The sequence below is a fragment of the Lissotriton vulgaris genome, chromosome 3_1 (assembly GCF_964263255.1).
Source record: "Lissotriton vulgaris chromosome 3_1, aLisVul1.2, whole genome shotgun sequence".
NCBI classification, from domain to species: Eukaryota; Metazoa; Chordata; class Amphibia; order Caudata; family Salamandridae; genus Lissotriton; species Lissotriton vulgaris.
The window spans coordinates 2,019,393,505-2,019,407,735 of record NC_141689.1 but is presented as its reverse complement, the minus strand read 5'-3'; the positions used below and the strand labels follow the sequence as shown (position 1 = coordinate 2,019,407,735).

The following is a 14,231-nucleotide window of genomic DNA, read 5'->3' as shown; positions in this document are numbered from 1 at the left end:
CGGAAACCAGCTCCCTTAGGTGAACATGGTCCCTTAGGTGAAAATTGCCTGATAAAAACCAAGGCAATGAAACATGTCGGCTGTGAGTAGAGAGTAAATCGATAGGTAGTATTTACTCTCTTCTTTTTTAGTATATGTGTGTTCACTGTTTTGCAACAGAGAAAGGGAAAAATAGTAAAGTTTATGGTCCCAGTTGCCCAGTGTCTTATATGTTAAATGTTGTTAGTTTTGTCACATATAAGTTGTGTCCACTGCACCATTCACTGTCTTTTTATTTTTGAGGTTCGAGACACGTTTTTTGGTTTTAGCTTGATGGCACCGATGATGAGAACAGGGCCATCCTGGTGAGTACCAACCAGGGGTCCCATTGGTGGTGCGCCCGTGAGGTGTCATCTCGCTTTTCACACATTTTTTGTCTGTGCTGTCCTGTATGTATCAATCAGAGAGGTTGTGGTTTTAATGAGGCAATAGATTGAAACATCTTAGGATTCTCTTGAGACTAAAGAGATCCCTCGGATAACAAATTTTGACCATAGATGTTTACAGTGTAGCAAAAGAAAATTGCCATGAGAACTAGGACCTTTGTTGTTGACTAGCTTTCAGAGTGGAGGGCGTCCTAGTTCCGTTTGTCTTTCCCTCTAGACTCCCATTTTTGTAGTACCCCCCATGTGCACCCTCCCCCTCCTCTCGCCTTCACCATGGAGGCCCACAGGGGGCCCCCAAAGTAAAGACCACATGCCTTTCCGTGGCGGCATTGCTGCCATGGAAATGCATCTGCATGAGGCCATCCTAATATGGCTCGCGGTGTCTGGAAGACACCGCCAGCCATATGAACCCTTTTCCGCCCCGGCCGCAAGGCGACCGGGGCGGAAAAGCAATATGGCGGGGGGAAATAGGTGGCGGCCGGGGTTGATGTCGGGCGGATCGCCACCCCCTGCATGGTGGTGGCGATCAGCCCGACATCCTAATGGGCCCCTTATTTAGTAATGCTGAGCCCAGCAAACAGAAATTATGTTGCTATCAACCAAATCAATGTTTTCAGAGAAAATAATGCACTTCCCCATCCGTATTGTGTCCCAGGCTGATAGCCCTCAAGTTACATATCCATCTTGACTCTTTCTGTTGTAACAGTAACTTCCTATTACCGCCTCCAGTTGGCACCGGGACATGGTCAATAGCGTGGAACCAAAAAGAGGAGTCATAACACCAATTGAGTTATATGATAAACAAACATAAGTGAGTGGGTTTTTTTTGCAATTGGGAATTTATAAATGTCATTCAGACTTTTAAAAACAAGTGTGCTTCGTGAATTTAATCCAAATCTTACCTTTTGGTTTTGGGGACAATCACCCTCGTCTGCATTACCATCTTCCTGCTGGTCATAAGCAGGACCCCCTAGAAGTCTTATCCTTTTCTCACACTGCTTTTTTGCCACCGTAAGCTGGTTAATATACCTTTTCATGTTTCTTGCCCTCAGGAGGTCAGCTTTCATTGCAGCAGTCTCTTTACCCTTTGCCTCTGTAAATTACAGTGAGAAGTTGAAAGAACACACTTAGCCCGAGCAAAACTTGAAAACTCATGAGAGAGACTACCAATATCTGGGTGCCATTGTTTTATGGTATGTAGAACTACAACAAAGAATAAGTTGCCAACCTGTAGAAGAGCTACTCACGTATGGGCATGATCTAAAGCATCACCGTTTTTACAATTTGTATACTCTCTTCACTTCACTTGGTACCTTCTCTTATATGACCAACCACCACTAATTCTCTTTTCTGAGAATGGACCAGCAGCCAATTTCGAGATACGAGATGTCTGCGGGTAATTCATACCGCTACAAAAGATGCCCATACGGAAAACCACAGTCATCCATCAGTAGCATACTCTTCACTATACTGGGATCATCTACAGCGTTACACGATTTTAAATAGGAGCAGTGCTCATTAAAAGAAAGCAGAGCACAAAAAAACGACCTCAATAATATCATCTGTCTCAATAGTATACATGCCAAGCAAAAGCAAGGAGGGAGGACAGGACGAGCATACAAGGCACACTTTAAATCCTTTCTAGCAGTATTATTGTGACAGCTGAAAGCCAGCTTTACTCTCCCTTCTTGTCATTACTTTCTCTGCTTCGCTTTTAATATCAGGGGCCCTACACTGTAAGGTATCCACCGTCTGTACAGTGGTAATAAACAGTTTATACATGCACATACAAACCTTTGACACAACACTGGTTGCCTGATGAAAAAAAGCTATGTCCCTTTCAAGACAAATTGCATCTCCCAGGATATTTAATCGTCTTTTAATTTCTTTTATAGTTCTTGTTTCATAAACACTCACATTACCAGGCAGCTGCTTCAGCGTGCGTAGCAATGGAATAGAAGGGCAGATTTACAGTTGATTGTACAAAGTCAGAGGCAGGTCATCCAGAAATAGGTCACAAGCTTTTGGTTGTATGGATGAATGGTGAGCAGCGACAGTGATTTCTGTGAGACATTTAGCTAGGACAATCTGCATGCTCACCATCAGAGGTTGGTTTTCATGGCCTTTCTGGTATTTCTCAACGCTTGTTTCGAGGGAGAAAGGCGCAGCACAAGCTTTGTATGTGTTGGAATCAACTGCCATAAAACCTTTGCATCTCTCTTACAAATGATCCATTTTTGGGAAATCAACCTTGGCTATATAGCATACTGATAATGTATCATGAGCTTGGCGAAGTATAAAGGTTTCTGACCTTGCAAACCTTTATGGGCTCGCAGTAGGTCTTCAACTAAATGTGTTACTTTGTTGAGAGCCAAAAGAAAACAAATCTGAGTAGATAGAATGTGTAGAATGTAGTTGGTGCATTTCTAAGTTCAGGATAACAGAATCCTGAAAGCACCAAGCCCTTTAGGGAACTAATCAGTGTCATTGTTAAACTCTCACCCATCATTAGTCAACCTTCCCCACTTCATCTCTCTTTCCGCAAAAAACAATATAAACGCTAATGATATCAACTTGGTCTAAAAAGAAGCGTATTCTTTCTTTCCTGGTGCTTACCTCCTTCTGTCTGCTTCCCCCATTCTTGCTTCCACCTTTGTCTCAGTTCATCTCAGTCATCACTATACATTCTTCTGTTCTTCACTGTCTCCTTACTACCACTATAGATTCGGACTTCCTTCTTAATCCCTGAACTCCATCTTAAAGTATCTTGCTTCAATGATCAGGTTCTCCTGCTCAACGTTGATAATCTATCACTCTGAATTAGTCTTGTCACACTTTGTCAAACAGTTATATCCTCATTCAGACAAAAACATCTCAATCCTTCAAATCTAAAAACACCATTCCTTCAAAGGAAGATAATTAGGTTTGTTTACCTCGAATATGGCTATATCCCTTCACTATTGTATTCAACACATACCATTTTTATGGCTATGGAGAAAGCGTCAATTGTACCTGCATTTATGATGAGTTAAAAAGGATAGGGTGTAAGAAAACAATACACCACTTCTTGTTAAAGATTTTGCTTCCCTTAAGCAATAACCATTAGCATCTGGAATTGGTTTGGTAGGAAGACACTTTTCTGTAAACACAGCTTTGTATAGTCTGCGGTACGGCACATCACATGCAAGAAACTTTACTTTTATAGTGGAATCCGAACAAACGTGCATGTCAATGATTTACCACATCATTATCCTCGACTACAGTGGATCTGAATATTCCTAAACATTTCAAAACGCAATAAAAATTGGTTACAAAAAATTGTAGTCTGCGGAATATTTGTTGAGAAATAACTGATGAGGTACAAAATGACAGCACATTTTGAATTTCTGCATGTGGCTAAGTGCCTTTCCTGTTCTACATAATTTTAAAATGTTTAAGGAACATTACGTTTAATTACAAACATTATTTCACTGGGGGTCGTGCTTTGAGGGGGCTAAGGATTCCAAGCCCCAGAGTGAGTTCCTGCCAGGATGCGTGGTCATAACTCAGTGCGCCTATGGGAACATAAATCCAGCACTTCAGAACCGCAGCGTGGGCCGCGCTTAGAGCATGCTAAGGACTCCAAGCCCCAGAGTGACTTTCTGCCAGGAGGCATGGCCGTAACTTTGCACGCCCAGGGGTACATTAATCCAGCACTTCACACCGCAGTGCAGGAACCGTTTAGAGGGGGCTAAGGTTTACAAGCCCCAGAGTGACTTTTTGTCAGGAGGAGGGGCTGTAACTCAGTGAGCCAGTTTCAGTTCAGTTTAAAATGCTTTATTCGGTTTATAAAACATAACCATGTAAGCAAACAAATACATGAACATGTCAGTTAATTAATTAAAAAAAAAGACATCAAAAAGATTAACAGTAATCCATAATTAATTAATTCCGTCCTTAAAATCAACATATAAAATAGTATTTAGGTGCTAAATCAATTGCAAGATTTTCCAAAAAGTGACATCTGCAAAATATGCATATATAACACATTCAGCCCTAAAGTACATAATTACATTATTACAAAAGTAATCAATGATTCCATCCTAGTATGGGGCATGGTAATTACCAGGGACCGCGCCCTTGGTCTGATGTATACAATACAATAAAATTTACTTGGCTAGATAAAACCACAAACATTTACTATAATGATAGAAACCAAAATTATCTCAACATAATTATAAAATTATGGGTGTACAGGCAGGTCAAATCAAATAAATGAGTTAAACACAGTCACTAAGATTAAATGACTATGGATTTCCTGGCAGCTGTACATTTCAATATATAGGTAGCCACAAAGAAACAAATATCTGGGCTTCCCAAACAACAAATAAATTCCATTGCTGTCCTTGTGGATCGAACATGATTCTTTAAGAGGATTGGTTTTAAATAAAATTTCCATATCTGAATGATAAAATTTGCAGAACAATAAAAAATGGTAGCAACTTTGTCTAGAGGTATTTTCGCATGGACATACAGAGTCCGAACTGGATTTCATTTTGGGAAAAGATACTAAATGATGTACAATTCCCAACCTTAGGCAGGTTAATACAAACCGGTGAGAGTTACGGGTAACAGTTGAAAGGTAGGACTGGAAGCCTGTATTAAGATAGAGTTCCCGGTAAAAGACCAGTGTCTGTAACTTCCCTGAAAGTTTCTCACGATGCTCCTTCTTATAGGTTAGGAACCTTACTTTGATCTCTTTCTTAGGAATCAAAGCTGCATTCTCTGGTTCACGATAAATATTACATTCAAACAAGAGATTGTACCAGTAATGGATATATTTAAGCCAGGCAATCCGGGATACATGATCAAGGCTCAAACAGTCACGGAAAATCTCTTGTGTGAACTGCGTTTCAGTTTTGGCCCAGATCGAACACCATAGCAGCAGAGGGCGTAATGCAGCTATGTCGGAGATATACTCAATTCCGACCTCCTTGTGAACTAGTTCCACCGATGCTGAGGGAGGTACACATAATAGTTTTTTGAGAAATGTATTTTCATCTCCCTGCAGTGCAGGATTATGTTGATGCCCCCATACCCCGGCACCATACAGCGCTGATGAAATGCATCTCACATGATAGATGGCCATCATAGCTTTAATGCTTCTAACCCCTAATTTGGAGGAAAATCTAAAGATGCTGTTATTGTTCCTACTCATCTTAAGACTGATATTATCAAACTCCTGTTGCCATCTGCCATCCCCTGCAAAAGTAATCCCAAGGTAACAGAAAGATTTAACATTTTGCATCTTGACCTTGTAGACGAAAAAGCTACTAGAGCTCATTAACTTAGCCTTCCTCCCACATGTCATCGCGAATGTCTTTGATTTGTTTACTTTAAGTTTCCTACTATCAATAAAGATCATAAAGTTATCGATAAGCCGCTGTAAACCAATCTGTGTGCGTGACAATAGTACAGCGCCATCCGCATATAGTAATATAGGGACCGCTTTCCATCCTATAAGTGGTGCATCTGCAGGGATCCGACCCAAAACAGACTCAACTTGGTTAATAAATAAAGAAAATAAAATGGGTGCTAAAACGCAACCCTGACGGATGCCTCTTGAAACTTTGAGGGGGGGGGGGGGGGGAGAAGTACATTCACCAGAGGGACCATATCGTATTTTACAAGTCAATTTCTCGTAGAGTCTGGCTAGAAAGTGTATATTTTCCTTCGGTGCTCCTAAATCAATTAAAATGAACCATAATATGGAATGATCTACTCAGATCCGCAATGCAGAGAAACAGTGTACCATCCTTATCAGTAGTGTATTTGTTAATTAAAAAGGTCCAGGTTGACACACTGCTCTAGGGTCCCCAGCCCTTTTCTAAATCCATATTGTACTTTAGTTATGATTTCATTTTCCGTGGCCCATGTTTCCAGCCTTTTCAGCATTATCCTGCTCATGGTTTTAATTGATGCAACAAGTAAGGAGATCAGTCGATAGTTGCACGCCTCAGATTTCGAGCTTTTCTTAAAGAGGGGTACAATTACCGACTGGCTCCATGATGGGGGTAAACTTCCTTCCGCTGCCATATTAAAAACCCTTACAAAAAGTGGCGCCCAAAGATTCATTTCAGCTTTAAGCAAATCCACCGGGACCCCATCTGGGCCCGGACCCTTCCCTCCTTTGCTATTAGTTAGTCCTTCATATACTTCGTCTAAGCTTATTCGAAGTGGCATGGGCAGCCATACTGAATCCTCTTGCTGATCTATTTCTAAAATAATCCTATCAGGGTTAAAAATATCTGTAAAATGATCAATCCAAGCATTACAATCCACGTATGAGGTAATTTCTGGCATGCTATCATTTTTAAGAAAGGGGCTATTTATAGTCTCCCGGTAAAGTTTGCTGTTGTTAGTCTCTGCAGCTAAATTAAGATTATGCCATGCCTCCACTTGGAGCTCATTCTTCCTTTTAATCAAAGTTTGTTTGTACTTATTACGTAACTTTTTAATATTTATATTATTCCTGGGCTTAGTGTTCAATGCTTCTTTTAACTCATGCAATGCCCTTGCACAACTTGTATCAAACCATCCCATCCTAACATTTCGGTTTCCTCTTGGTTTTTTAGTGAAGATTTCTTCTATATTTTCATTAATCTTAATAAAGCTTAGGAGCAGTGTTTCAGGGTTGACTACATCACTTAACCAGTACTCTAGCTCTATACTACATTTATCCACTACCTCTTTGTGTATTTTGGGGGGGTCAATGCCGGCCCATTTGATCCTCATACCATTAGGTCGTGAGGCTACTATATTATTGGAGCAGGCAGTATTATAAAGAGGTTTCCTTCCCAGGCACAATAAAGATAGGGAGATGCTGTTATGATCACTTAGGGCTTCTTCTTTAACCCATAGATTGGAGTAATCGCAATTGTTTAGGATATGGTCGATAAATGTATTTGCATTCCTGCCAGTGAACGTGGGGCAGCTGATATTATACTTGTTCTTGTTGCAACCCAATACATCTAGGTCAAATTTTACTAACAGTTGGTTTAGTGACAGGCCATAATTACAGTGTGGAAAGTGCAAATGGGCATTCCCTTCCCTGTCAGGATGATCATCGATCTCTTCCCTAAAACCACATGGATTGCCTAATGCCAATGGGCATGGTTGGATGTTAAAATCTCCAGCCCATATGATGGTAGCCTGCCTACTTGAAATTGATAGAAACCTTTCGATTTCATTCTCTAAAGGTGGCAGAATTTTGTCCCTTGAGGAATCAAAGTTGTTATTATAAAAGTTGACGAGAATTAGGTCTGTGCCTCTATTGCTACTCAACCGCAATACCGGACTATGTGACTCCACTACGGAATAGCTTTTAGTTTTAAACATTATAAGCTTGTTGGATATCAACAACAAAAGACCTCCCTTTGCCCTACCAGCAGGGGAGCTAATAGCATTTAGGCAATGCGAGGTGTATCCTTCTACATAGATTGGTTCCTGACACCACGTTTCTTGTAAACAAATGAAATCATACCCCCTGTTAGTAAATTCTTTCCAAAATGGTGTATTCAGCTTCCCTTTTATACCTGCTAAATTCCGGAATCTGACTTGCGCTGGTCACTGTAGTAAGTCCTATTGTAGGTACTTGGTGAGTCCTGTCACCCCCATCTCCCTGTTCAATAGGTGCCAATTTGCTTTGGCCAGGAGCCACGGTTACTGTTCCTGGGTTTGCCCCCTTTGAGGTACTGGGATTAGGTAACCCTGTCACTACTGGTTTTGTACTTGGTATATTTTTACTTGGACCCGGGGTCGGGATAGAATCTTTCCTGTTAATGGGGACTACTGTTGGATTACCATTGTTATTCTTAGCTTTAGTTCCCGCTTTGGACCCTTGTCCGGATTTTCCTATTTGGTTATTCCCCATACTGATGATTTTTGCTAATTCAACGTCTATAGTGCACAACCTTTTCTCAATGTTTGTTAACTTTAGGGTAATGGGCCCTAATAGGGTAGTGAACAGGGTCTCCATTCTCTCCCAATAGTTCCCATTCCCAGGCTCTATATTTGTCTGTGGTTTTGGGCACTACGTTGGTTGGCTGGTCGAAAACCTTATCCCTACTTTGGCCGCTTTGGGCTGCGTTGTTATGTGCCACCCGCTGAAGCTGTTTGCGGCAAACCTTGCCATTTGTCTTATTTGATGGTAACTCATTACTACTGTGTTTTAGTTTACTTTTGGCTTTTTGCCCCCTTGTACGTGCAGGTGGGCTGTTGTTGTTATCCTTATTTGTCATGTCACTACTTAGACATACATCAGGTCCCACAAGTTCTACCAAATCATCAGATGTACAAGAGACCGGGTTTGGGCTTGCACTCATTTAATGACAACATAGTTGGAGTAGAAGAGAGTCTACTACCTGAATGTGTGTGTTCTAGAGAAGTTGTTTCCTGTATGGGTTGGTTCTCTGTATTATCTGACCCAGGGAACCCTGCATAAGATACTGCAAGTAGGGAATCAGATGAATTTGCCAGGGTTATAGAAGTATTATCCCGTTGCAAAAGCAAGGGTAGACTCGGTGGGAGCGAGAAACGTCTCTCCGTGTTCTCTATAGCCGTTACCACCACCACCCCAATAGTCTTCTGCAACATTTTATCTATTGCAGTAAGACTCGGTAATGGGGTAGTAGGGGTGGTAGTTAGGTTCTGTCTTTTTGTAGACCCTTGCGCAGCAGATGTTTCTTTGCCCATGTTATTTATATATGACAGTCGCACACAATTTTGGAAAAGAGATTACAATCAAATGACAAATTGATGATAAATAATGAAGAGGAGTGAATATAGAGTGACCCTCATGGAGCAAATGGGAACCAACAGTTCAGATAGTAGTTGTTTACCAGTCTAAAATAAGAGTCTCAACTAGCCTACCAATGGGAGTATGCCCATAACATACAAAGTCACTCAGGGGTACCGGGTGGAGATCCAAAGGGGGTGGCCCAGCCCGGCCTCCGCGGACCTCTGAGGGGCTCAGAGGGCCCGCCCTTTGCCCGGGCTTCGCCCGGCGTCCCACGAGGCGGGGCTTGCGTGGCTCCTATGCGCCTCCTGGCGCGGTTTGTTGATGCGTGGGCTGCCGGGACTGCTGGGAAGTGTAGTTCCCGGCCCGCACTCCAATCGGCGGTCGCGCTGGCAAGGTGGAAGAACCAGCGGGACAGCAGGAGGCAGGCGGGAGACTGACGGTCGCGCTGGCAAGATTGTAAAACCAGCGGGGCAGCGCGAGACTCTAGCGGCAAACACCTGTACACAGGTATCCAAAGGTTCCCCCACTCGGCATGGCCTTGCCCAGCTCTTATGCGCCTCCTGGCGCGGTTTGTTGATGCGTGGGCCGCCGGGACTGCTGAGAAGAACCAGTGGGACAGCGGGAGGCAGGCGGGAGGCAGGCGGGAGACTGACGGTCGCGCTGGCAAGATTGTAAAACCAGCGGGGCCGCGGGAGACAGCGGGAGACTCTAGCAGCAACAGCTGATACACAGGTATCCAAAGGTTCCCCCACTCGGCAGGGGCTTGCACGGCTCCTATGCGCCTCCTGGCGTGGTTTGTTGATGCGTGGGCCGCCGGGACTGCTGGGAAGTGTAGTCCCTGGCCCGCACTCCACTCGGCGGTCGCGCTGGCAAGGCGGAAGAACCAGCGGGACAGCGGGAGGCAGGGGAGACTGACGGTCGCGCGGGCAAGATTGTAAAACCAGCGGGGCAGTGGGAGACAGCGGGAGTCTCTAGCAGCAAACAGCTGATACACAGGTATCCAAAGGGCGCATAAATTACCGCCGCATCGCGGAACGCGCCCAGGCCATGATCGGGCCCATCAGCGCCAGCAAGAAATGGGTCGGGCCACTACCAATGGTTTTGTGCAGAGGTACTGTTTTCTTTCTTTTCCCGCTCTGTGGCTAGCTGCTGAACTTTTTGCCATAGCTAGACCTGCGAAACTACTCTTAGGTTTATCCTTGCATCTGACAATGTACACCCTGTTTCAGGAAGCTTTACAGCTGCACCTATTCCCTGCGCACGGCTCATGACCAACTGCTGACTATTCTTCATCTTTGAATAAGCTCTCTGCTGTTGTTTTAAGTATTGCTGCATTACTTACCTACTAAAATTCCAACTAAACCCACCTCCTAACTATTGCAAGTCATACATGGCAGAGTCGAATGTCTGAATAATATACTCTATTATCATAGTTTGTGTCTCTTGCATTGCTGTGGCCTAAATGCCCTAACAAAGCAAGTTCTAGCTAATAATAAGAGTGATTGGTGAACAATGGGAAGGCACAAAGTGACTAAAACATTGCAAGGTGCAAAGGAATTCGAACAACTGCAAACTTAGCGAGATCGACCTGTTGATCGAAAAGGTTGTATTCATCATAGGCCATATCAGTCCACTAAAAGGGAAAGGGGGCCCCGGCTGCAAAGACCAAGCCCATTCCACAGAACAGGCGCGCAACACCCATTGGACTCACCGGGCTTCAGCCCCCCCCGTCGTGTGTGGCAGCCTGGGATGAGACAGATCCCGGCCACACACAGAGCCACACCCGAACGTTTCACAGGTCTTTAAAAGACCATTTGAATGTTAATTAGGCCTTGCAGTTGTTTCACCCCTTCTAAGAGCCCCTGCTGCTCCACTCTGCCTACTGATTAAAGGTTCAGCCCCCCCCCCCCCGAAATTTTTTCTTCGCCCCGCCCCGCCCCGCCCCCTCCGAAATTTGGCTCTAGTTGCGCCTCTGCCACAGAGAGTCCTAGAAATATTGTAGCAGAAAAGTGTGAGGAAAACCGAGGTTAGAGCTCCTCCTGACCCCGATGCCACTTATCCCACCAGCTCCAACCACCCACGATGCAGTGCCCCTCCTGAAGCAGGCTCGTTATAGCAGAATATTCCTTGCAGCAATCACTCAATCACTTGGAGTGGTCTGGCTCACTGGTTAGAGGCGGCAGACCCGGAAGCAGAGGACAGCCCGGGACCAGGGTTAAATCCCCGACGCGGCAGGGTTGTGAACAAGGGTCAGCCGACTTGATAATTCTCGCCTCGGTGCCTACTCAAACCAGGGATCACACTCGGCAACTCTGGGCATTAGCTTGCCTCATCTCCACAACGGCCCCCCACAAATGCCGGGGATGCCTGGTTTCACCTTGGAGATACCCAGGAGGGAACATCTCACAGGGAAAACCAGGACGGGTTCCCCAGCGGTCTATAGCGCCAGGACGCCTCCGGGTAGCAGTGCGCTTTACAAGACACACACTTCCAATCCCTAAAAGACATTCCTGAAACCCCATAAACTCTGAGGGAATAGAAGGAGGGGGAGATTCAATAGCCCTGACTGTCATACCTCCACCTGAAAAGGAAAAAATCTCTGAATACTTTAGTGAACTAAGGGCGGAGATAGAAGCCCTTAGGTCCGCAGTAGGTCATCTCACGGACATTGTAAAGCAATTACTTGTGGGAAGGGTGGGGACTCATTCAAGGAACCCTGTCGAATTAACATACAATTTTGCCAAAGTCTTGGAGCCACATCCATCGAGGCCAACGGTGTAGGAAGGTGGAATCTGACTGCATGGTTACCCCCACTTTTTTTCCTGGTGTTTTACTGATTTTCGACTTATTTTAACTGGGAACTTGCTAATCAGGACCCCAGTCTATATGCTTTCTCCTCTAAATTGATTACATGTACTTGAGGAACACTCCAGATTGGATTCTGGGGTAACCTTATAAGTCCCTAGTATATGGTATACTATGTACCTAGGGCATAGGTACCCCAGGGGTCACCCAGGGGCTGCAGCATGTATTATGCTACCCCTGGGAGACCACTCAAACTGACACCACAGTTCTGCTATTGCAGCCTGTGTAAGTTAGTGCATGCACCCCTTAATTAGATGTAGGTTCACTATATCTACCTTATTACTGCACATATAAACCTTATGGCAGGCCTTATCAATCCTGAAGGCAGGGTACTGGGTTTTATGTGAGAGGGTGCCCATGCATGAACAGAGCCCCTCTGCAGCCTTCGGAATCTGTTCTCCGGGGTTGTTCTGTAATGCAGCCATACCATATACTCTTAAGTGCATTATAACCTAGCGGTAAATGCTAACTTTAAAACGGCAGCGCAGAAACATGTCGTGTTTGGTATCAAACACCTTGGAATCATACCTCCACACCAGTAACTGGTGTGGGAAGTAGGATTCCACCCTCCTAGAGGAAATATGACTACACTGGTACACCCGGTACCAGCTTTACAGAACCCTAGCATCACAAGATGGATGCTGTCAGCCACAGATAAGAGTCTGCCCTCCTGCTGCTGGACAAAACTCTGGCGACAGGGGAGGCTGGACAATAGGTTTCCTGTCACAGGGAGGATTAACCACCTCCCAGACAGGCTTTGGTGTATTGGGGCTGGGTGGGTGCACTCAGATTCTGCACTGGGGGCACATTTGGTGTCCCTGTGCATAGTCCAGCTCAAACTGGTTGCAAGAGCCATTTGCCCCTGCTCTGGCACGAATCTGGACAAAGAACATGGGTGTAGCCACTCCTCTGTCCTGACCCTCCCATAGGTGGGTACCCAGAGTTTGTCCCACCCCTTCCTTGGGTATAAAGTAGGAACCACTGACTACAGGATTTTAGATTTACCTGGACAAAACTCTGCTACAGAAACCAAGTACTTTGAGGATCTACAGTGCACTAGATGACTAAAGAATTTCCCTTGCAGTAAAGGAGTTGCGGCCCTGTTAAGCAGGCACCAAAGACGCATCTGACCAGTTTGCAACTCTGAAGCTCCTGAGAACTCCGAAGACTTTTGCAACACAGGAGGTGGGTTTCCAAGTGTCCCTGAGGTCGATAGTGTGCTCAGCAAACCTGAGACCTGTATCCCTTGTGGGGACCATGTAACCCGAACCCCTGGGCATTGTGTACAGTTGCAGAAGCAACTGCTTTCCAGTGACCCCTGAAGCTGTGCTTTGGGCTACTTATAGTCCAGACCCCGAGCAGTGATTCCACCGAGGATTACTCACCTACACTCCACAAGTGTTCCGTGGGCTAGTATTTAGTGATTTCTGTTGAGGTCCCTTCGCGATCCCTGTTCGTTGGCCTGTAGGTCTCTGTGAAGGTAACTTGAACTTTCAGTGGGCTTACCTGGTTGCTCCAGACGTGCCCTGACTCTTCATTGCTTCGGAAGTCACCAGGACCTTACTGGTCCTCACCGAATCCTCTTTTCTCTGACCACATGGGTTGCAGTTGCCAAGGCTTGTTGGTGTTCAATCCGGACACTGACCCCCCCCCCCTCCCCCCCCCCCCCCAGCACTCTACATCCCTCATGGGACAGCTCACCAGGGGACTTTGGTCATCCTCAATGTCTCCTGGTCCCAATGGCTGCAGAGTCAAGCTTCACCTCTTCTCACCTGAAACACCAGTCATCGGTGGGCATTCGTCTATCGTGACACTGGCAAGTAACCCAGACTCTGTACCCTCTGCTTTCAGGTTCTTCTCAGCTCTGATCCAGGCTTGGATCACACCGGACTCTTTTCCTCTTCACACCAACAGCACTTTGCAGCATCACACCATTGAAAACGACGAAGATTCCCGACACCATTTGATACCTATGCACCCGGCTTCCCTGGGTTAGGTAACACAAGTACTCCGGTGCTCATAGGGGTACTGGCCTTAGAACCTTCTATGTTTAAAAGGGTTTGCTCGGGGGGGCGTGGCCAAGATGGCGGTGTGAGCGGACGTGCCTCGCTGAGCTCCCGCCGCCGGCCACCGAATACAGCACAGCAACAGCACTTACCCGG

General features: G+C 45.3%; 1 protein-coding gene across 3 annotated transcripts in view; it reads right to left on the bottom strand.

The window, feature by feature from the left end:
* SNX25 (sorting nexin 25) overlaps nt 1–14,231 on the bottom strand; it is a 1,510,914-nt gene that overhangs the window by 510,584 nt on the left and 986,099 nt on the right. For all 3 annotated transcript variants that reach the window (XM_086962502.1, XM_086962503.1, XM_086962504.1), the window contains one exon: nt 1,328–1,518. In XM_086962502.1, coding sequence (XP_086818628.1) covers nt 1,328–1,518 — 191 coding nt within the window. The remainder of the gene's footprint in view (nt 1–1,327; nt 1,519–14,231) is intronic.